This window comes from Cnephaeus nilssonii (genome assembly GCF_951640355.1).
Source record: "Cnephaeus nilssonii genome assembly, chromosome: 12".
Classification (NCBI taxonomy): Eukaryota; Metazoa; Chordata; class Mammalia; order Chiroptera; family Vespertilionidae; genus Cnephaeus; species Cnephaeus nilssonii.
Window position 1 is genome coordinate 7133819 of NC_137083.1, and position 23726 is coordinate 7157544.

Below are 23726 nucleotides of genomic sequence, written 5' to 3' on the forward strand. Positions count from 1 at the left end.
TAAACAATTGCTTTAAATTAATTGATGTCAAGTGTATTTATAATTTCAATAAAAATGTATCGAACTATGATCGAATATCATCTATTCACAAATTAAGTGGTAATGATATAGTATTTTATAATTGGTATATAATATTTTCCACAGGTATGTTCCAAAAACTACTATCAAGAGTCGCTAATGAACAAAAATAAATTCAATTATAATATTTTCTGGGCTATTTTGTCAATGATCGGGACAATTATTGCTGTAGTGATTAAATCACATAACAATGTATTCTCCAATAAATTTTTCTTGATTTCTCTGCCTACTATAGCCATGTAAATTCTTATATCTGTTCTTCAATATCTCTTAATTTTTTTTTCTGAAATACAAAGTTGTTCTATTCCAAAATTATCTGGGACTGTTTTATTTAATTCCATAAACTAAAATCATAATAAACTATATATTTTTAAAACTTGGGGGAGTAGTAAACTAGAAATTCAAAGAGATGAGGGAAAAGTTATAACTGTAATTAAGAAGCAAAAGCAAAACTAAAAAGTTTAAAATTTAGGCCTCAGAAAATTTTGGTTTCTTTAAAAATATATTTCTTAATTTTGTCCACTTTACTGCTTTTTCAAATAATTAAAATTTTAACTATATAGTCAATCTTTGAGGTTCCATTCTTAAATGCTTTTTGGCAATTTCCCATTTCAAATATAAAAATAAATGCCAAAAACTATGTATGCATAACATTAAGAAACTGATATGAGAAGAAAAATATCAGGAAATTCTCCATTTTAGTTAAGAATTTTACTCTTAAACCTCAATGGCAATTCATCCCTTTCTTTAACATAGTAAATTACTGAGAACCAAATCCCTCTGATTTTCCTCCCCTTTCATCCAATTTTAGATCCAGCATCATTTATGTACAAATTCCAGCACTGTGTGCTTTGAAGGTTGAAAACTGTGAGGAAATATATGCCTCTCTATATCCTTTAATCTGCAACTATATTTCAAATATTCAATATGCCCATTCAGGTAGTACTAGCTAAAGAAAAAGCTCCTAAATAAAAGAGTTAAATAAAAGACTAAGTAAAAGGTTATATTGGTCTCATTCTAACAGTAAATATATTATTAAGTTATTGCTTAGGAAAGAAGAGACTAGTTGAAAAAGCATTAGGCAAATTCATCATCAAGGAAATCACTTGCGATGAAGCACAGAATGTCACAGCATAGCGTACTTTTTAGATTTTGTCAGATTACATAGAAGAACATTAAAATCAATCAGTTGAATTTCTAGATGAATTGGTCATTACCTAGAAAATCAAATTTGGCTTCATGAATATAAATGCATTTTTAATGTTTATCATGTTTAGACTTTTTAAAATACAAGCATGACCATGATTGTATAAAAGCTTTTAAATGTGATTTATCTAGTAAGATCATAACTCTAAGGTATCACATTAAAGTGGCCGCATACAGCTCGGGTCTCCAGCAGCTGAGAGCTTAGCTGCATTACCAGTGAGAGGGCAAGTGCCTTAAATCAGCACCAGCCGCAGCCAAGGCCTCCTTCCTGTTCCCCCTGCAGAAAGCCACCCACATCCATCACTGTGCAGGGCGGGAAAGGTAATTATGGAAATGCATACATACATAAATGGAAGGGTTTTGTGTGGGAGGGAGGAGGCAGCTGATGATAGCAAATGGAAAGATACTCTGAAGTAGTCCTATTGCTCCAGCATCATATAATCTATATATATAAAAGGCTAATATACAAAGTGTCCCCTCGGGAGTTCGACCAGGAGAACGGGAGTTTGATCACTCACAATGACGTACACTGACCACCAGGGAGCGACGTGGAACATGGCAGGCGACCAGCAGGGGGCGCGGAAGGGAGGGCGGGGACCACTCTATGGTGGCTAGGAGGAGGCAGGGAGGTGGGGAATCTGATCCACCCTGATCACTGGCTGATCACTGGCCAGGCCTAGGAAGCCTACCCATGCATGAATTTCATATACCAGGCCTCCAGTACAGAATAAATTACATACCTGTGTGCCTTCTAAGGAAATCCATATTACCCTAGGATGCACAGTTTTATGCTTCTGTGCTTTCCATTCAGAAGTTCTAGACCACTCTGAGAGGTAGGGCGAAAATGTCTTTAAGATGCCCCCACATTAGGGCAAAGTAACTTGTGCTCCACTGAGAAACCAAGCAGCATGAAAATATTCCTAGCAGTTAAAAAGCCACATGCAAAACTTTGTTCAAATCTCTTCATACAGAAGGGGGAAAAAGTCTCTCAAAAGCAGAAAGTGGTGAAATAAAGAGGTATGTAATATGTAATGGAGAATAAAAGATATTGTTGGAAAATAAAATATATTAATAACAATTGTAGAAAAGTAAAAATATATGAATCACTATGACCCAGTGGTCTATAGATACTGGATCTGATCTGTTAATTAAACAAGACACAATGTTATTTAGATGCACAGAAAAGGCAAGAAACCATAGACAATACAAAGAGAAATGACAGACAAAGCACTCCACTAAATCCTACTTAGCCAAAACCAGACTTAATTTTATTATAAATTTTCTTTACTTACACTGTTTCCTAGATGACATTATGTGACCTCAGGAAACATTGTTTCAATGGAAACAACAGAAGTTTCCATTATAAGGTATGAACGTGTTCAATACCCAGATAGAAATCTATATGTTCTCCAAGGTATGCGGACTCATCCCCTCTCTTGTGAGCAATTAGTCTTTTGCCTGTGAGTCCTCTACTTGTCTACTTCATCATTAAAAAGTAGCCAAAACTGGTTTGGCTCAGTGGATAGAGCGTCAGCCTGAGGACTGAGGGATCCCAGGTTCGATTCCGGTCAAGGGCATGTATCTTGGTTGCGGGCACATCCCCAGTAGGGGGTGTGCAGGAGGCAGCTGATCGATGTTTCTCTCTCATCGATGTTTCTAGCTCTCTATCCCTCTCCCTTCCTCTATGTAAAGAATCAATAAAATATATTTAAAAAAAAAAAAGTCTGGTGTTGCCCGGCTGGTGTGGTTCAGTTGTTGAGTATTGACCCATGAGTATCACTGGTTCAATTCCTAGTCAGGGCACATGCCCGGGTTGCAAGCTCTATCCCCAATAGTGGACACGCATGAGGCAGCCAATCAATGATTCTCTCTCATCATTGATGTTTCTGCCTCTCTCTCCCTCTCCCTTCCTCTCTGTAATCAATAAAACCATTTTTTTTTTAAAAAGGAAAAAGGTCTTATGTTTTTCCCAAAGAGCATTCGAGTATTGTGTACTTCTAATTATCAATTCTTTTTGCTAAAACCCCTCCTATTTAGTTTTCTTATAATATTACAGTTCACGTAGTCAATGCTAACGTATATGGATACAAGTTTGATAAGACTATAAAATATCTTCATGCCAATTATATAAAACAAATATTGACAAAGTCCGTTACAAGATAATCAAATAAGCTTTCTATAAAGTAGAATGAGACATTTTGTACATAAAATACTTGAACTCATGACCGCTGACATAAAAGTCAGCATCAATAAAAACATAATCCTTTTCAAATTTCTTTTCTACAATCTAAAGTAAGAGTACAGGCATGCTCATTAGCATAGTAAATAATTATGCATTCGAGAAATTCAAATTGCAATCATGCCCTTTATGGAAGATGGATCTAAGACTCGTTGTGAGGTATTCATCCATGTCTGAGCGAATTAAAAAGGTGAATAAAATGCCTGACCTAAAAAAACGAGTGTTCCACAAATGAATCCCCATCATCCATAGAAGAGAAGACAGGTTCACGAGACTAAATTAAATTCCCACAAAATTGAAAACCCTTGCTTGCGGCCATAGTTTTAACTTATTCCTATAACAAATGCATTCCAGCCCAACTAAATAATGCCCTTTCCATGCGCCACAGGCAGCGTGTTCAGGCTCTGAAGCAGGATGCCTCTGACCCTGCTGACCGTCACCTGCTTTCAGACCATTCCTTCAGAAATCACTTCAGTCAGTCATTCAACCACCACTCGTCGAATACCAACTCACTGCCAAGCAGAAAGGAACTGGACAAGGGTGGTCGCTATGTAAAAGTAAGAAATGCCTCACCTTTTTTTTTTTTCAGCTTTACTGAGGTATGGTTCATGTGATTGCACATACATATACTCTGTGCAATGATTATCACAATCAGATTACTTAACACATCCATCACATCACATGGTTGTCTTTTGTTTTTCTTTTGTGGAGAATGCTTAAGGTCTTAGCAAATTCAAGTTCAAACTCGGTATTATTAACTACAGTCATCGTGCTGTCCATTACATCCCCAGAGCCTATTCACCTTATAACTGAAAGCTTGTACCCTTCGATCAGCATCTCTCCATCGCCCCCACTCCCAGCCCCCAATAACCACCAATCTACTCTCTGAGATAGCAGTCGCCAACCTTTCAGACCTCACGGACCACCAGTAGTCCACGGACCACCGGTTGGCGGCCGCTGCAGAAATGCCAATTCTATAATATAAGTCAGTTCCCTGGAGAACACCTCAGGGGGAGAAGATAGACTCCCTGGCTCGAAACTAGTGTGGCCTTAAAGACACATCATAGGACTCCAACCCTGGCCACAGAAAGAGCCTCGGCTGGAGAGCTAAGACCTATTCGAATTCACACTGGAAGACAAATGTCTTGTTCATATGCTATATGACTTTCTGAATGAACCTCATTTAGCACTGCTGTTCAGTTGAGTTTGTCTTTACGAAGCCAAATACTGTAGATCTCACTGTGCTTCTAGGGGCTAGCGACTTCACTACATCTGAATATCACCTGGATGGTTCAAACAGCTTAAAAATGAGGCTTACTGCCCGAGCTGGTTTGGCTCAGTGAAGAGCGTCGGCCTGCAGACTGAAGGGTCCCAGGTTCGATTCCGGTCAAGGGCACATACCCAGGTTGCAGGCTCAATCCCCAGTAGGGGGCATGCAGGAGGCAGCCAATCAATGATTCTCTCTTATCATTGATGTTTCTATCTCTCTAAAATCAATAAAAATATTTTTAAATGAGGTTTACCAAAATTCAAGGTACTGTATTAATTCATTTTTCATATCCCTAAGGATAAAGTACTACATCTGGTCACAACTGGATTTCCTAAACTCAAATGTGACATAATCTTGAAAGACTTTTTCAAAAATGAGTATGAATTCTCATGAAATATGCACAAGCTAGAAGAAAGATATGTATTGTGGGGAAATAATACAAGAAAGATGACAACCATCTCCCTAAACGCAACACATAACAATTATCGCTTGATTTTTCTGAAGTATTTCTAAATTATAGCCCTTAAGTAACCCGGACAAGAATTATTCTAATTTTAACAAAACTTTACTCAATTTTTTTTTTAAAGACCAGATTTTAGACACTAACTAATTAAGGAATTTATTGGGATGACATTGGTTAACAAAATCATATAGGTTTCGGGTATATAATTTCATTGAATACAATTTCTAATTATAATATAGGTTCTATGTTAATGAATCAATGTTTAATAATGGCATTCTGTCATCTTCTACTTAATTAAAACAAAAACATTTTAACATTGAATTAGTAGTTTTCCTCTGTGGTTTTTAAAAATTGCCCATTCAAAATGAAGTATATGGGTATCTTCCTCTCTCTTTTTAACACATCAAAAAAGCAGGTAATAAATACCTCACCGTTATGGCTCAGGGGTTGAGCATCGACCCAGGAACCAGGAGGTTGCTGGTTTGATTCCCAGTCAGGGCACATGCCCAGGTTGTGGGCTCAATCCCCAGTGGGGGTACATGCAGGAGGCAGCCAATGAATGATGTTCCTCTCTCATTGATGTTTCTTTATATTTTTTTTTATTGATTTTTTACAGAAAGGAAGGGAGAGGGATAGAGAGTTAGAAACATCGATGAGAGAGAAACATTGATCAGCTGCCTCCTGCACACTCCCGACTGAGTATGTGCCCGCAACCAAGGTACATGCCCCTGACCGGAATCGAACCCGGGACCCTTGAGTCCGCAGGCTGACGCTCTATCCACTGAGCCAAACCGGTTAGGGTCCATTGATGTTTCTATCTCTCTCTCTCTCTCTCTCCCTTCCTCTCTCTAAAAAAATAAATAAAAAACATTTAATAAACTTTTTAAAAGCAGGTAATAACTTTTTATTTTACACTTAATTTCACAGTACACTGTAGCTCAGTGAACACAAGTTAGTAGATTTTCCCTGCCTACAGGCAGGTCACCACTGAATATAGATCCCCATTTCAGAGCCCTATTTTACCAGGTGAGACCTGACTTACTTCCAAGTTTCAAGTTAAAGTTACAAAGAGGACTTAAATGGTGACATGATATTGACTGTATTATATTTACAACTCTTAGTAATTCTAATCAATATTCTCTTCTCTTAAAATGAAGAAATGTACCATCATTCTCCTAGATCTGTTTTTTAAAGATGTAAGGCAAGCATGTCAAACTCTCGGCCAGCGGCATGCGGCCCACCGGCTGTGAGTTTGACATGCTTGATATAGGGAGTTAGTGACTGTTTCTAATTAAACCTAATACTTAAACCCTTCACATGTTTTGAACAGGGTACTGATGCGATTCTTATTAGAATTTAAGACCCCGATGGCGCAGCGATGCCAGTGCCCAGCAGGCAATAAGACTGTGTGGTTCTGGCATTTCTTCCAGGCAACAATTGATTCTGATTTTAAGTCACTCAACTTTAGCCCACAGTAAGATTTACACATTTACACGTATTCTTTTTTATTTCAACAATAACCAGATTTGCACTCCCTACTGGTGAGTAGGGTAAAGCAACTAAGTCCACCTAAGGTTCCAAAGTTCATGGCAGCATGTAAAACTCACACTGCCAAGAAATCACTCCGTTTCATGTTTATATTCTCAGTAAGTAACAACTTAGAAAATGTAAGCTTTTTCCTCTAGAACACTGAGATATTAAAAAAAAAAATACCTCATTCTACCTTTGAAATCAGGGTCTGTGAAATGAGGAGAAAAGATGTGCCATGGCATGTGTTTCCAGGAAAGATGGAAGCAAGCCGCCAACTGGCACCAATGGCCTCTGGGCCTCCCGGGGCAAGGAGGCATGTGCTTACTCTAAAAGGAGTACGTTCCTGCTGGATGCAATCCTATTGAACAACTGACTCCGCGTCCGTATCCCCATCCCATGTTTACTATCAAATTAACTCCCATGCCTGTTAATGGCTAGAGATTCAAAACAAAGTATACAGGTATCTGCCTCTTTTTGTTTTCTGCCTCTTCGTGTTTTGTTGTGTGTTTTTGTTTTTTTTTCAAAACACAAAGGCACTTTTCTGTTTAGCCTGAGAACTTCATTTTTTAACAGAGGCTCACAGTCTCAGTGATAATATGTCTAAAGAAATGTTTCGATGGAAATACATGGTAATAAGAATTCCACCATTAAGACATTTAATTTATAAAACAGAAAAGTATAAGCCCAACTAGCATTCAAGTGCAACTCCTCATCCTTGGCTATACAGTATTTCTAAAACCTCTGGCAGGCAAATTAAACAGATTTACTATGGACTGGTACAAAGTCAAACAATCTGGAACTGTAATTACTAATAAATTTTTCATGAGAGTGGAAGACGCTGTGTTTTACATTATTGCATAAAAAAGATGACAATAAAAGCATGAGACCAAGCAGATCTCTGACTTTCATAAGGAGAGTTTTTCTGAGGGTTATAATTCCAACTGACAAATACCAATAAAGATACAGTTTCTTGATTTATTTATAAGAGTACGGTAAGTCTCTTTCATGTGAATAAAACTACCCAAGTAGCAATAAGGAAGTGTGTAAAAGTAACTTATCAAATGACAGGCTGGCTTAGCCACGTGGCTATAAGGACACTGCAAGCACAATTCTTGCTCAATCAATAGAAAATTCAATCAATATGCAATCTAGAGACTGCTTTATTAAAGACATTGACCTCACAATGGAAGTATGTGCATGCAGGTAAGGATGGCCATCAAAAATAATACAACTCATTCTACCCCCAAAATGCTTCAACAGAATTGACATAAACAATTTGTCCAAATCATGGTTACTGAGTTAACAATAAATGAAAGAAAAAAATATGCCAAATATGATCAATTCTATTCTCCCTCCCCTACTACTCCTTATCTTAATATATTTTATTGATTTTAAGAGAGGAAGGGTGAGGGAAAGGGAGATGGAAACATTAATGATGAGAGAGAATCATTGATCAGCTGCCTTCTGCGGGCATTCACTGGGGATCGAGCCTGTAACCTGGATATGTGCCCTGTCCAGGAACCGAACCGTGACCTCCTGGTCCATACCAGTAAGTCAACGCACAACCACTGAGCCACGCCAGCCGGGCTACAACTCCTTATATTGAGTTATACTCTATTGGGTTGCATTAGCAGGCCCACCAGGCCCCGAACTGAGGCCCCCCTTTTCTGACAGGGGCTCTCTTGCCCTATGTAACATTTCTGGTTAAAATCCCAATTATATGCTATGCCACTTAAGTTACAGTGGGTTTCTTTAAAATGGATTTATCCCTATTCATACAGAAAAAATATATACATTTTTTACTTCCCAAATAGAATGAAAGGGCAAAAAAAAACCAAACAAACAAATAAAAAATGGGGGAAGGAGCTAGACTTCTCAGGAAAAAATAATGGTGAAAACACTGAAACTCTATAAACTTAAACACCTTAAAATGAGCTAAATTAAACTTCATTTAATTACAATGCCAAAAGCATCCGTTATAACCAAAAACAAAATTTCCAAAGAATCACAGAAAGAATATAAATACTACATTATAATGGGGAGAAAGGAAAGTTAGGGAAATAATCATACTAATGTCAAAACCCACTGTGCCAAATTTCATGAAGGTATGCAAATTCTTTCATTTAGCTAGAATTCAGCTATAATAAACACTGTACGAAATAAAACCCAATATTCAGGGAAAACAGCAAATATCCAATTACTAAAGACTAATATTTTCTGTGTAAAATCAAGAGCTCAGCCACCATTCAATGATTGTATCTTCTAAAAAGGTTAACACTTTATTTTTAAATATTTTCAAAAAACAAAAAACAAAAAAAACAACAAAGGCACTATACTGCTCAATCTCTAGCTTGAACAGAAATTATTTTTAGGAATTAAAAGGTAGGCCCAGCTGGTGTTGCTCAGTGGATTGAGCATCGTGCCATGGACCAAGAGGTTCTGGGTTCTATTCCTGGTCAGGGCACATACCCAGGTTGCAGGCTCAATCCCCAATAGGGGGCATGCAGGAGGCAGCCAATTGATAATGTCTCTCTCATTGATATTTCTACCTCTCTCTCTCTCTCTCTCTCTCTCTCTCTATATATATATATATATATATATATATATATATATACACACACACACACACACACACATATATATATGTGTGTGTGTGTGTATACATACATACTTCTACAAAGTATAAAAAGAATGATAATAGCAAAAGTTAAGCTAAAAAAAGAAAGAAAAACACTATCCTAATAAATTTATTTGTTCTCAAAGAAATAATATCCTTCCATCGATGAGTCCCAATTTTTCATATGTAAAAAAGTTCTTCAACTTAAAGCTCCAATAAGGTCTTCCCAGCCACCCTCCCGCTGACACACACAAACCACAGTGACTTCTTTGTAAGTAGCGAGCATATGCCGTATGTTCAGCTTTCTGACTGTGATTCAGTGACATACAAAAGGAGACAAGGTCCATACATCGAGAAGTGTATGATCGAGTTGGGAAGTCAGGAAAATCAGACAGCAGTCACCAACATAGTATAAATATCATAGAACCTCAGAGGAGGCCAGGGTCGATAGGGGAGGCTTATTGATATGACTTGAGTTAGGACTCTAAGACAGAAGAAATTTGAAAATCCAGAGAAGAAATGGGGAAACCATTCTGGTCAAGAATACTGTTTCAACGAAAGCTAAAAAAAATATCGGGTAAACATGGACATAAGTCACCATTGTGGATACAGCCAGGGAAGTAAAATACCGAAGTACCATACCAAATTGTTTATACTATAAAATGAGCTACAACAAGACTTTAAAGCACAATGGCCAAGGCTGCCAGCCAAAGCGTGGAAAGGTTGCCCTCACTGGATGTTCACTCAGATACACCTCCACTTTAGGTGTATGTCTTGTCTCCAGAGAGAATAATGTTACTGATAAATGATGATCTTTCTTTGTCGTTTGGGAAACTGAACACAGCAGAGGTAAGATACTTGGCCAGGCTTCAATATAAATGGAAAACAATAATAGCTAAGGATTTAAAGAGCATATCCCATTCGGGCTCTTCTGATTCTGTAAACTGTATGCTTGTTTCACATTCCCATAGTCCAACCCACAAAAATTAAAATAACTAAACTAAAAGAACTCTATCTAATCAAGAATGCCGTTTACCCCAAAAGGAAAGAAGAAAACGCAGACAGATTTAGAATTGGTTTATAATAAACAAGGTGGAGAGGACTAGGACTGCCAAGTAGGTGGGAGTGGGAGGAAATAAAGCATCTTAGTTTCTGAGCAAAATGCTGTTATTAAGTATAATTGCATCTACTTGATCCAAATCCAATATTTCTTATTCACTAAAAAGAAACATATTAAAATAGCAGCAATTTCCTTTACAAATAAACACATTCAGCCAAGGAAGCTTCTACCAAAAAATAGTTTAGCCCTAAAGATAATCAAAAGCAGGAGCGAAATTATTTCAGCGTTTCTAATTTCAGATAATAACTTCTAAATATAAATATGCTATAACTAAATCAGTAATCACTTTTTTAATTTTTCAAAAAATTACAATGAAATTCCTTCAAACAGTCTAATCCTATACTTTTTATGTTAATGTATATAAAAATAAGAAATATCTCCCAATGAGTTATTGCTTTATATTAACTGTGGAAATCATTAATGGCAATAATTACACTTAATTATTTAAAATTATAATACTGAAAACATTTAGATCCAACAGGCTATTTCTTAATATAAGCATCTTGATGCACACTGCATGAAAATTTGGTTTTTTAATCATAATAATTTCTGTTACTATTGGACCCTTGACTTGTAAGTTGCATCTGGACCAGAAACTATAAATTAACCATAAATATCTGCTGAGAAGCCGTATCTTTCAGCTTCTGAGTACATGACTCTTGACACAGGCAAGTTCCTTGTAAATAATATATGTGTAAAATAAGTATTTCAACTCAATGGTCTCAGTAAAGTCTTTCTCTATATCCCTCTCCCATGTTCCACAAACATGCAAAAACCACAATGGCTTTTTAGGATTTGAAGATACTGGCTCCTGAGGGGCATGGAGACGAAAAGCCATACCCACCAGCATGGATCTGTCTTCCTGCACCTGAGCTGTCACCTGGGGGCCAGAGAGAACAACTCTTGGATGGATATATGTACTGCTGCGAGAATTACTCTCCCAGAAGAGAAATACTTGGCATGGCCCTGCTGGCAAGATGTTTTTCCTGTTCTAAATCCTTCTAAGTAAATCCGATGTAAAATGTCTGGACACTGCAAAAGCCAATCTCAAACTTTTAAATTTTTCTTTTAAATTTTTCAAATACAAAATAACTGTAATTTGTGTTAACTGCCTAGCAAATATAAAACATGAGAAAGCAACTTCTTTTAAAATATTCATTGTTTTCTAAAGTTTCCATTTTTTCAATATTCAGGTTTCAGATTAACCATTAGTGCAACATATGAGTGCCCTTATTTGAGCTTCAATAATAATAATACAGTCATGTATCGCCCAACGACAAGAATGCATTCTGAGTCATTAGGCAATTTCGTCATTGTGGGAATGTAGTACAGGGCACCTACCCAAACCCGGGTGGTATGGCCCACTACTCACCTAGGCTGCAGAGTCCAGCCTATTGCTCTGAGACTACAAGCCTGTACCGCCCAGGAAGACAGAAGCCTTGCCCAGCTGGTGTGGCTCAGTGGTTGAGCATCGACCTATGAACCAGGAAGTCACAGTTGGATTCCTGGTCAGGGCACATCCCTGGGTTGCAGGCTGGATCTCCTATAGGGGGTGTGTGGGAGGCAGCCGATCAATGATTCTCTCTCATCATTAATGTTTCTATCTCTCTTCCTTCTCCCTTCCTCTCTGAAATCAATAAAAGTATAGAAATAGAAAAAAAATAAAAGCTAAGACATAAATACACACACTAGCCTAAGCCTACACTGGGTCCAGATCATTAACATCACTGCCTTCCACTCCACAACTTGTCGTTCCGGAAGGTCTGCAGGGGCACTAACACGCATGGTGCCGTCCTCTCCTGAGGCTCTTAAGGTGTCAGTGTTTTCAGAGTACGTGCATGGTGGTTTGCTTAATTTGCTTCTTTTTCTCATCATAGATTTGCTTGTAAGCACCACAAACATTCCTCCCTATTAATGAGACCATTTGGTGTTGGGTCCATGTTTTCAAACTTTTTAAGGAGCTTGGTGAGGTCTGCAATAACTTCTGTTAAAACTTTCGCTGTGAATTTTCTTGAAGGCTCTCCTTTTCTTCTCCTATAGTTTTTTTTTTTTTTTTGTCTCTTCCTCATTCCAGTTCCAACAACACCTCATTAGTTAATTCCTCAGGAACCACATCAAGGAGCTCCTCAATGCCATTCTCATCCAAACCCAGTTTAAAGTCATTTGCCATCTCAACCACAGCCTTGTTGATTTTTGCAACTTCCTCGTCCTTGGCAAATCTCTTGAAGTCATGCACGAGCCTCTTTGAGTGTCTCCTACCAGAAGCTATTCATGTACTTCTTGTGACATCATCCCACACCCAAGCAAGGTTCTTGATGCAGTCCTGGATGTTGTAATCCATCCAGAGTTGCATCAGTGTTTTCTCAGCATCTTCCTCAGTTGTAGCAATCGCCTGGGCAAAGGTAGTCCCCAGGTAAAAGCTGATATAACTCTTTGATTTATTGGTTGGATCAAAGAGGTGATATTTGGCGAGAGAAACATTTTGATATTGGGATGAAAATCACCAAAAAAAAGAGGATATCGGGAGCATTATCAAACATCACTTCTCAATTTCACTAGCAAAGCAACTGAATATGGCATCTTGGAGGAAGAGCTGCGTCATCATGACTTCTTATGGCACCTGTAGTACCTGGGAGGAGGGGGTGTTTATTCATACGTTTGAAGGCCCTGAGGATCTCACTGTGCCAAATGGCAAAGGTTTCAATTTGTAGCCTGCAACATTGCCCCCAAGCAAGACTGTTCCACTGTCCTTAAAAGCCTTAAAACCTGGCCTGACTTGGCCTCCTTGTGGATGAAAGTGCTTTCAGGCATCCCTTTCCAGACCAGGGAGGTTTCCTCCACATCGAATATTTGCTCTGGCAAGTAATTTTCCTCCACAATCAGCACATTGAAAGTTTCCAAAAATTCTCTAGCTGCCTTCACCCCAGCACTCACAGACTCCCACTCACTTTCACATTATGCAATGAACTAGAGGCCCAGTGCACGAATTCATGCACGGGTGGGATCCAGCTGGCCTGGATACCAATCATGGTGGATCAAGGCTGGACCTGTCAGGAGGAGGAGACGGCGGCGGGAGGTTGGCCAGCCGGCCCACCCTGATGTGGCCAATCAGGGCTGGGCCGGCTGGGGGGAGGGGCCATGGGTGATTAGCCAGCGGGCCCTGCCCACAATTGGGGTGGGGGGACAATCAGGAGTGGGGCTGGCCAGGGGGAGGGGCTTCAGGCCAACTGGGGGCGGGGCCAGCTGGGGCGAGAGGCCACAGGAGGTTGGCCAGCCTGCCCCACCTCCCAATCGGGTGGTTCGCTGGCCGCAGAGGGCATCATAGCCACTGGTCATTCCAGTCATTATGGCATTCTGGTCGCTGGCTTTTTATATATATAGATAATGATTTTTTTTAATATATTTTATTGATTTATTACAGTGAGGAAGAGAGAGGGATAGAGAGTTAGAAACATCGATGAGAGAGAAACATCGACGAGCTGCCTCTTGCACACCCCCTACTGGGGATGTGCCCGCAACCAAGGTACATGCCCTTGACCAGAATCGAACCTGGGACCCTTCAGTCCGAAGGCCGACGCTCTATCCACTGAGCCAAACCGGTTTCGGCTAGATAATGATTTTTTTTTTCAATTCTCAAACCTTTTTTACTTTTATTTTTCACTTTAAACAATATTTTATTTTTCAATTCCAGTTGACATATGTTAGCTGCAGGTACACAATCCAGTGATTAGACATTATGCAACTTACTAAGTGATCCCCCTGATAAATCTAATACCCATCTGACACCGTACATAGTTTGAGTGAAGATTTATGAATCATTTAAACCACCCAGAGCTAGCATTAAATTCGAAACGGTGATCAGGTCCAGCCTTTTCTTTCAACATCACAAACAATCCTTTTGCTTTCGCCATGATCACCATGGTGCTGAAAGAGATACATATCTGTGTCTGGTCATCAGAAGGTTCTCCGAGTCTAATACAGAGCCTCCCTGAATTTTTGTGAGTCTTGTTGTCTTCAATGAAGCAGGTCCTTTAACAGTTTCCGTCATGTTGTTTTTATTCTTCAAGATCGTAGCTACGGCGGAATGGACATGCCTGACTGGCAAGCAATAACCATCACTGATTTTCTACTTTTGTATTTTCCTTCCAGGTCAGTCACTCAACGTGGCCTATGTTGCATTAATTGTTATGACAGTTACAATGTCACTAAACTACACAAATTTTTCAACTCCATTATAGTCTTATGGGACTACTGTTATTGGCCAAAGTGTCATGATGTGATGCATAACATTCAACCTCTTAATTTGGGGGATTAATCGCACTGATCAGATACTGTAGATGTCACTGATGAATTCTACATATGGTTTTTAAATGTTCAATAAAATGATATAATAAGCAGAACTGAATAGATTTGGGAACCTATGACAGTTTATAGAAAGTGAGTTTCTCTACACATACCGAGATTTTCAGTTCCCAAACATAATCTGAGATCTTGCATTTTATACTGAGAATTTTTTAAAATTACACACTTAGGTATCTCCTTTCTCTCATTTTTCATAAATTTTGTTAATTTAGTATTAAAATACAAATTTTTGTCTTTCACTCTAAATGCAAAATGGTCCTATTTAAAATCTAAACTGTCTTAAACACAATCATTAGTGATTCTGCACCATTGGACATAGTCTGAAACAAGTTTTGTAGCGTAACATTCTCACAGTCTAACAATAAGTGATCTCCAAATGAAACCCATCAAATGCTTGAAGAAATTATTAATAATAATCTAGCCCTGGCTGGGTGGCTCAGTTAGTTGAAGCATTGTCCCATACACCAAAAGGTTGCGAGTTCAATCCTCAGTTGGGGTAAGTACGGGAGGCAACTATTGGATGTTTCTCATATCTCTCTCTTTCTCTTTCTCTCTCTCTCTCTCTCTCTCTCTCTCTCTAAAAGATATATATCTTCCCCCCTCTCTCTCTAAAATCAATAAAAAAACATATCCTCTGCTGAGGGTTAAAAATAATAATAATAATAATAATAATAATAATCTCTCAAGCAAACTATTTTCTTGAAATTTTTAATTTACAAAGGATATGTCACTAAAATACCAAATAAAAATGATTCATTGTTCTAATTAAGAATTTTTATATCCTTCTTCTCCAATAAAACTTATATTTTAAAATATTTCCATTGTTGACACTCACACTACAATGCCACTTTTTTAGTAAAATTCCTTTTTTAGTAAAATCACTTGCCATTGTTTCATAAAAATTCAGAATAATTCCTTGACTAAGATTCTCTTTTTTAAAAAAAGTCAAATTAGACCACTTACCGTAAAGAGCCCACTCTCACTGCGACAGGCACGTGGGGAAGCTGAGAGGCCCACTTCAGGGTCACGTCCTGATAAACATGCAGCAGGCTATTGTGGTTTCCAATCAAAGTATTTACTGTTCCTTCAGAAACTGTAGGGTGAAAAAATAATTTTTTTAAGGCTAAAAAGGAGACAGTCATTAGCAACAGTATATTAGTATATATTATATCCCTTTTAGGGGATTTATGATACAAGCTAATTATAATATCTTGATGTTAATGTGTAAAGATTTTAAGTAATAAAACATGATTTTCCAACTTCAAGCTGCCAATATCTAAAAGGAAAAAAATTATAGACTTGAAAACTATAACCAGATACTAGCCAATATTTCTGCATTTCATCTAGAAAGCCTGAGTTTCATTAATATTTAACACATTGAAGCTAATGATTTTCTGGGCACTCACTACAGAAAAGTCATTCTATTCGGCATCACTATGCTCCGTTCCGCTTACAGAGGGGTCTGATGTTCACTTGGAAGCATGGTGAACAGCCTCATTTTGGAAAGCAGCAACGTACGCCTGGGGCCAATTCTACAATCCTTTTGTACAAAGTAAAATGACTGACAAACCCAAGTGTGTGCTTTATATCAAACTTCTATTCAAACTTTCAAAGTTAAAATTTCCATTACATGTTCAGTTTAAAAGTATTTTCCTAGATGTTCATATGCATGTGAGTTTGCCTTTTTCTGGTGTAAACAACACAGCCCTGACACATGGAAGAGAGAAAAGAAAATCTCGCTACACACCTGAGCAGTACGGGAGAAAACAACTTGGGCTACAATCAAGTTTCTTCATGAATTGAATCTGACCATTATCCTTAAGGCAAAAAAAGTTTCTTTCACCAAGAACAAAAACAGAAGATGCTGATTGATTGAAAGACATAATACATATATCAAGGGCTTGCTCTCCAATATTTAGAGTCCAATCTACCTGCAAAGGAAAACCTAAGATTAATTTAGTTGCAAAAAAACAACCTAAGTACCCATCCATAGACTACTGGATAAAGAAGATGTGGTAGATACATACAATAGAATATTCCCCGGCCATAAAAAGAATGAAATCTTACCATTTACAACAACAACATGGATGGACCTAGAGGATAATATGCTAAGTGAAATAAGTCAGACAGACAAAGACAAATATTGTATGATTTCACTTATATGTGGTATCTAAAGAATTAAATAAAGAAACAAACAAAACAGACAGACTCATAGATACTGATGGTTGCCAGATGGGGGTGAGGGACTGGGTGGAAATGATGAAAGGCTTAAAACTACAAGTTGGTAGTTACAAAACAGTCACAGGAATGTAAAATTCAGCATAGGGAATATAGTCAATAATATTGTAACCATGTATGGTGCCAGGCGTGTAGGGTACTAGACGTATCGGGGGATCACTTTGTAAATTATATAAATGTCCAACCACTATACTGTACACCTGGAACTAATATAATATAATAATGTCAACTGTAATTGAAAAATAGAAAAAATTTAATTTTAAAAAATAACAAAATAAATCAATAACAAAATAAATGTAACATTGCTGAAATTTTATATTTAAAAAAATGGCCTTACAACAAGTCTTTTTCCAGAACCAAGTTTTTGCTGTTCAGTCTCCTGTCTTTTATCTGCATCTGTTGCAAAAGCGAGTACTTGGTATCTGTTTGAAAGATATGAAATAATTGTAAATGACTTTAGAGTTTAAAAGTAGAAATTATTTTAAACTTTAAGAGCAGATAACCTCAATAAAGCTGATCAAGAAAAAGAAGTAAATAAAACACATAATCTATAAACCTAATGAACCACTTTTACCTTGGTTTTAAAAACTGTAAAATTTAAGATTGAATTCTTACTAAATTATACTGTGACATAAGACTATGTAAAACTGTCATGATCAAGAAATTATAACCATATGTCCTAAAATTCAATATTGGGAATATAGCTCTGCCAACTATCAAAGCATTTCCATTAAAATTTTATGTGACAAATAACAATACTCAAGAAAGATCTAGTACCAAAACACCAAATAGAAGAAAAGTGTAAATAATGGAAAGCAGCCAGATGCAGCAGAAATTATTAATATGTAATCGATGGAACCAAGAAGACCTGAATCTAAGCCCTAGCTAAATCACTTAGAGGTTGAGTGAATTTTGGCAAGTTAAACACTCTGTGTCTTATATTCCGCGTGTATAAAATGGGAATGATAATCTCTGATGCAGTCATTGTTAAGAGAATTAAAAAGTAATATAGCCTAGTCAGTTTGCTCAGTGGTTAGAGCATTGGCCCATGGACCAAAGGGTCACAGGTTTGATTCCCAGTCAAGAGCATGTACTTGGGTTGAAGGCTGGATCCTCAGCTCCCGTTGGGGCATGTGCAAGAGGCAACCAATTGATGTCTCTCTCACATCTATGTTTCTCTTCGCCCCTTTCCTTTCCACTCTCTCTTAAAAAAAAAAAATCAATGGAAAAAATATCCTGAGGTGAGGATTAAAAAGAAAAGTAATATAGTGTCTAGTATAGTATCTGGTATATATTAGGTGCTCATTTATTTTTTTTATTTTTTTTAATATATTTTATTGATTTTTTACAGAGAGGAAGAGAGAGGGACAGAGAGTTAGAAACATCGATGAGAGAGAAACATCGATCAGCTGCCTCTTGCACACCCACTACTGAAGATGTGCCCCCAACCAAGGTACATGCCCTTGACCGGAATCGAACCTGGGACCCTTGAGTCCGCAGGCCGACGCTCTATCCACTGAGCCAAACCGGTCTCGGCAGTGCTCATTTATTAGCAGACAGATAATGGTTTATATAAGGAGATAGGTCAATAACCTAGTAGTTTATTTGATATGTAAGAAGTTCTCAATAATGAACATTATTACTTTTATAAGCATTTCACAGCTTTTATGTCAATAGTAACATTTAGCTCAAATCATTCTTTAAAATAATTTGTAGCCCGAGCTGGTTTGGTTCAGTGGATAGAGCGTTGGCCTGTGGACTGAAGGGTCCTGGGTTCGATTCCAGTCAAGGGCACAGGCCCAGGTTGCAGGCTTGATCCCCAGTAGGGGGCATGCAGGAGGCAGCCAATCAATGATTCTCTCTCATCATTGATGTTTCTATCTCTCTCTCTCCCTCTCCTTTCCTCTCTGAAATCAATAAAAATCTATTTAAAATAATAATAATTTGTAAATACCATTCACTTTAGAAATGACTAATTTAGCCAAGAAAGTTTATTTTGTTGTTTCCCATTAATTAACGGTACATAAGAGTAATGATCACACTCTAAATGAAGAAACTTCAGGCTCATAGGTTCCTTCCCTTCCTATTGAATCAGAACTCCTTGCATTATTCTTCCATAGCTAAGAGGAAAGTCAGTAAAAGATATATTCAGACACCTCATATTGTCTAAGAGAAAGATGTCTGATCATGTGAACATCTGGGACCTGAATGAAGGCAATGTGAAATATCTACATAAGCACTGAAATGTACAGTGGTGTTCATATATCATATACCAGCTTTAAAACCATCCTACTCGATCAGGAATACTTCATTTGTAAAAAGCCTCCAATTTCAGTTGGAGGCAGAATGACTATGAATTAAGTGAGACTCTGCAAGACATTCATAAAGACCAGTCTTATAGTTAATACAGAAGCTTAATGTGTATGAATTACATTCCTTCCATAAACAGATAGCAGGGGTCTGATAGAAGCATTGACAGTGGAAAAAATACTCATGGTCCATATTCATTAGTACCTCCCAAAGCAGTAGAGATTCATATACAAACAAATAAATGTAGCTTAGAACACCCTGTGCTAACGGAAGGTATGCATGCAGTACCAAGGGAACATGGCAGCAGAAACAGAAATCAAAGTGGAAGAACATATATGTTCTTGGTACTGGTTTAGGAGGAGAAAGCTACATTTTAAAGAATAAGTGAAAACTCATCGTGCTGGTAAAGAGGCAAAGGTGTACCCACCTTACGTGGCTCGGTGGTTGAGCATTGACCTATGATCCAGGAGGTCACGGTACGATTCCTGGTCAGGGCACATACCCAAATTGTGGGCTCGATCCCCAGTGTGGGGTGTGCAGGAGGCAGCCGATTAATGGTTCTCTCTCATCACTGATGTTTCTGTCTCTCTCTCCCTCTCCCTCTCCCTCTCTGAAATCAATAAAAATGTGTGTGTTTTTTAAAAAGAGGTAAAGGTTTTATGGCAAAGCAAACAGCACAAGCAAAGGCACACACCAGTAAAAGAGACATGAAAGGCTACCACAGTGTAGGAGAGATGCATGGCAGGGAGGACTGAGTCATGGGAAAGGAGACAGAATAGGTAGGAGGTTGACGACCTCAGGCTTGTAAAACTAGACTAAAAAATCCCGTAGGCAGCTGCAGCAAATGTCTCCATACCAACTGAGCCTGCCTTTCAAAATGACTGTGTCTTCCAAAGTGCAAGTATCTAGGCCTCACACTCCAACCCCTAAATCGGATTGTTTTACTCTTCCCAGTTCACGGTAACAGAAACGGTATGCACTGGTGACAGGCCATGAACCCAGAGCTGGTCCTGCTACGGCTCTAACCTTAGGCGGTTCATTACAGAGGTGGCTCATTTCCTGCAGACACCAACCTACCAGAGGACGGTATGGATATTAATGAGATGGTTGCAAAAATCCAAAGCTTTGGAGCTGTTTGAAGCTTCTTATATAACTACAAAGGGTTATTATTTCATCTGAGGAATAAGGGAGGCCCTAAAGTGGCCTCATTAACATCAAAACAGCAGGCAGAGACCCAGCCAAAATTGACTCCTGATTTCCAAATCCAGGTCATTTCTCTTCCTGGAAGATGACTCAGAAGAGTCTTTTATTACTAAACGTAGCTGACAGTAAATATAGATGATGACAAACTTATAATAGCATCTATTTGATGATTCTCCCTTATCCTCTTAACTGTGACCAATAATGTACATGGAAATCTAAACCAAAACCAAAGAATTACAAACAGACTTGTTAATTCTGAAATAAAGAAAACACTTGGATTTTTTTTCCTTACCATTCAAGTGTCCAGTGATATAAGCTAAAGAATAAGATTCCTAGCCTGGCTAGTGTGGCTCAATGGTTGAGTGTTGACCTATGAACCAAGAGGTCACGGTTCGATTCCTGGTCAGGGCACATGCCCAGGTTGCGGGCTTGATCCCCAGTGGGGGGCATGCAGGAGGCAGCCGATCAATGATTCCCTCTCATCACTGATGTTCTTATCTCTTTCTCCCTCTCCCTTCCTCTCTGAAATCAATCAACCAATAAAATATTTTTTAAAAAGATTCCCTTGTTGAGACTGCTGAAGAACAATGTGGCCCAATGTAATAAGATTCCATGAAAGAGCGTCATACGTGTTTCTCAGAACAGAGAGGCAGTGATCACAAATACAGCAGGTCCAGATGAACGGTGGTGCTTTTCGGCCCAATAACCACAAGTGCCTAATGGGTCCTGTGGAGCACCAATGACAAACTCAACCACATAATTTAGTGCTCTTCTGTAACACGTCGTAAAAACAGCGGCAAGGAGCTAAAATATGGATTGAGGTGTCACAGAGGACAAAAGTAAACCCTTCGCAATCATTTATTTTCAAATGAAACATAGTTGGCACCTCAAAGGATAACAGGAGATTTTGAAACCTTTATATTTAACTCGGGGAACTCTACTAGAAATGGAAAGCTCTGGATACAGAGCCTTACATTGTTCCTTTTCAACTATAGCTAAAACGTTCTTGATTGTGCCAGAGGGAATCATTTTCATTAAAAGAAGCCAGTAACAAAATAGAAACATTCCTTACAAACTTTTCACTCCTTCATCAAGTTCTTCTTAAACACTTACTTTCAACGGGGTACAATGCTGGGCACTTCAGGGGATAAAAAATCCCTGCCATCAAAGATCACTTAGCTCAGTCAAGAAGAAAAACAAGCAAATATGTAATATCAGTGAAAGCATAAACAGTACTTGTGAAAAGCAGTGGAAAACTACTCTAAATTGAGAAGGAGGAGATGTGACTTGGAAAGCCAGGTCACAGAAGAACTAAAGGGAATCAGGGAGGCATCCAGAAATTATTTTCATATGCAAAGAAGGAAGGAAAAGCATTCCAGGCAGAGTACAGCATGAGCAAGAGAGTAAAGCCCTGGACATAAATGGAGAACCCCAAATATTTTCATTTGACAAGAGCCTAAGACTGGTGAAGGACACAATCTTCTTTTCAAAATATTATCAATTAAATTCAAAAAAGATATTTTAAAATATGTAAAGCCTATTATCTACTTACAATGCACCACGAGCCACTGTTGGGGTGCAGGGAAGTGTTAGCACAGAGGAGAGAAATGTAACCTATGGCAAATGCATTTCTCAGGGAGCCTCCCTACATCCAGCTCTCATCCAAAGGTCCCACCTGCAGGCCTCCTCTGTATCCTGTGCCCAGTTCCTCCTCCGTATCCTGTGCACAGTTCCGCCAGAGCCTGTATCACTGTGAACTGAAACAGCCAATTGATATGCTACGTCCCCCACGTGCTTACAGCTTGAGGACAGGAGACAGGTCTTATTTGACTTTGCATTTCCTGTACTTTGCACACAGAAGCCTCTTGAAAAATGTTTTCTGAATGAATGAATGAACCGATAAACCGAATTATTCCATCAGTGAGCAGATATTTAAGGCACATTCTGCTCTCAGGAACTTGATCATGCAAGACATCCCCTGGAACATCTCAGCACAATACAAGAAGGCAATATATGAGACTGTGCAAAAATCAGTGTTTTAGGGAAATATATCTAGGAGGTGAAAAAAGGAGGATAGTTGAACGAATTACCCTTAAAAGTCCCTTCCAAATCTGAAAGTCAACATAATAGAGGTAAAATGGGACTGGATTATAAAGAGCACTAAATTTCAATATAAGAAAATTCGGGCCGAAACCGGTTTGGCTCAGTGGATAGAGTGTCGGCCTGCGGACTCAAAGGTCCCAGGTTCAATTCCGGTCAAGGGCATGTACCTTGGTTGCAGGCACATCCCCAGAAGAGGGTGTGCAAGAGGCAGCTGATCGATGTTTCTCTCTCATCGATGTTTCTAGCTCTCTATCCCTCTCTCTTCCTCTCTGTAAAAAATCAATAAAATATATTTTTTTAAAAAAGAAAATTCGGATTTTTTTAATAAGAAACAAAAATTCTGGCTTAAAGAGGTGGTTTTAAATGATAGCTATAAGAAGGACCCTAAAATCTAGAGGTAAGAAAGTCATAAATCCAAGTGAAAAGATAAAAGCCTCAATCCCAATGGGACAACAATGGCTGAATAAAAGGGAAAAAGGATAGAAAGGTCAGGATTTACTGACTGAATAACTCTGACAAGAAAGGAAAGAAAAAGAGAATTAAAAATGATTCAGCCAGCCAGTGTGGCTCAGCAGTTGAGTGTCGACCCATGAACCAGGAGGTCATGGTTCAATTCCTGGTCAGGGCACATGCCTGGGTTTCGGGTTCGATCCCCGGTGTGGGGCATGCAGGAGGCAGCCGATCAATGATTCTCTCTCATCATTGATGTTTCTATCTCTCTCTCCTTTTCTCTTCCTCTCTGAAATCAATAAAAATGTATTTTAAAAATAAAAATGATTCAAAGTTTTGATAAACATGACCAAAAGAATAGTGGTACCTAAGCTACCATCTCCAAAAACAGCAAACAATTCTCCCACTTCAAAAAAAAAAACAAAACAAAAAAAAAAACGCTCAATGTGTGTCCCTGAATTAGAATCCAACCTGGAGTGTGTGTCTGCAATGACAATTTCTAGGACTTTTCCCAAAATTACTAAATCAAAATCTAGA

General features: G+C 38.4%; 1 protein-coding gene across 2 annotated transcripts in view; it reads right to left on the minus strand.

Moving 5' to 3' along the window:
- The window catches only part of BBS9 (Bardet-Biedl syndrome 9), a 324045-nt gene that overhangs the window by 226044 nt on the left and 74275 nt on the right, over positions 1-23726 (minus strand). For both annotated transcript variants that reach the window (XM_079785508.1, XM_079785507.1), the window contains exons 7-9: positions 17461-17545; positions 16633-16816; positions 15849-15978 (exon numbers count right to left, since the gene is read on the minus strand). In XM_079785508.1, the coding sequence (XP_079641634.1) occupies positions 15849-15978; positions 16633-16816; positions 17461-17545 (399 nt within the window). The remainder of the gene's footprint in view (positions 1-15848; positions 15979-16632; positions 16817-17460; positions 17546-23726) is intronic.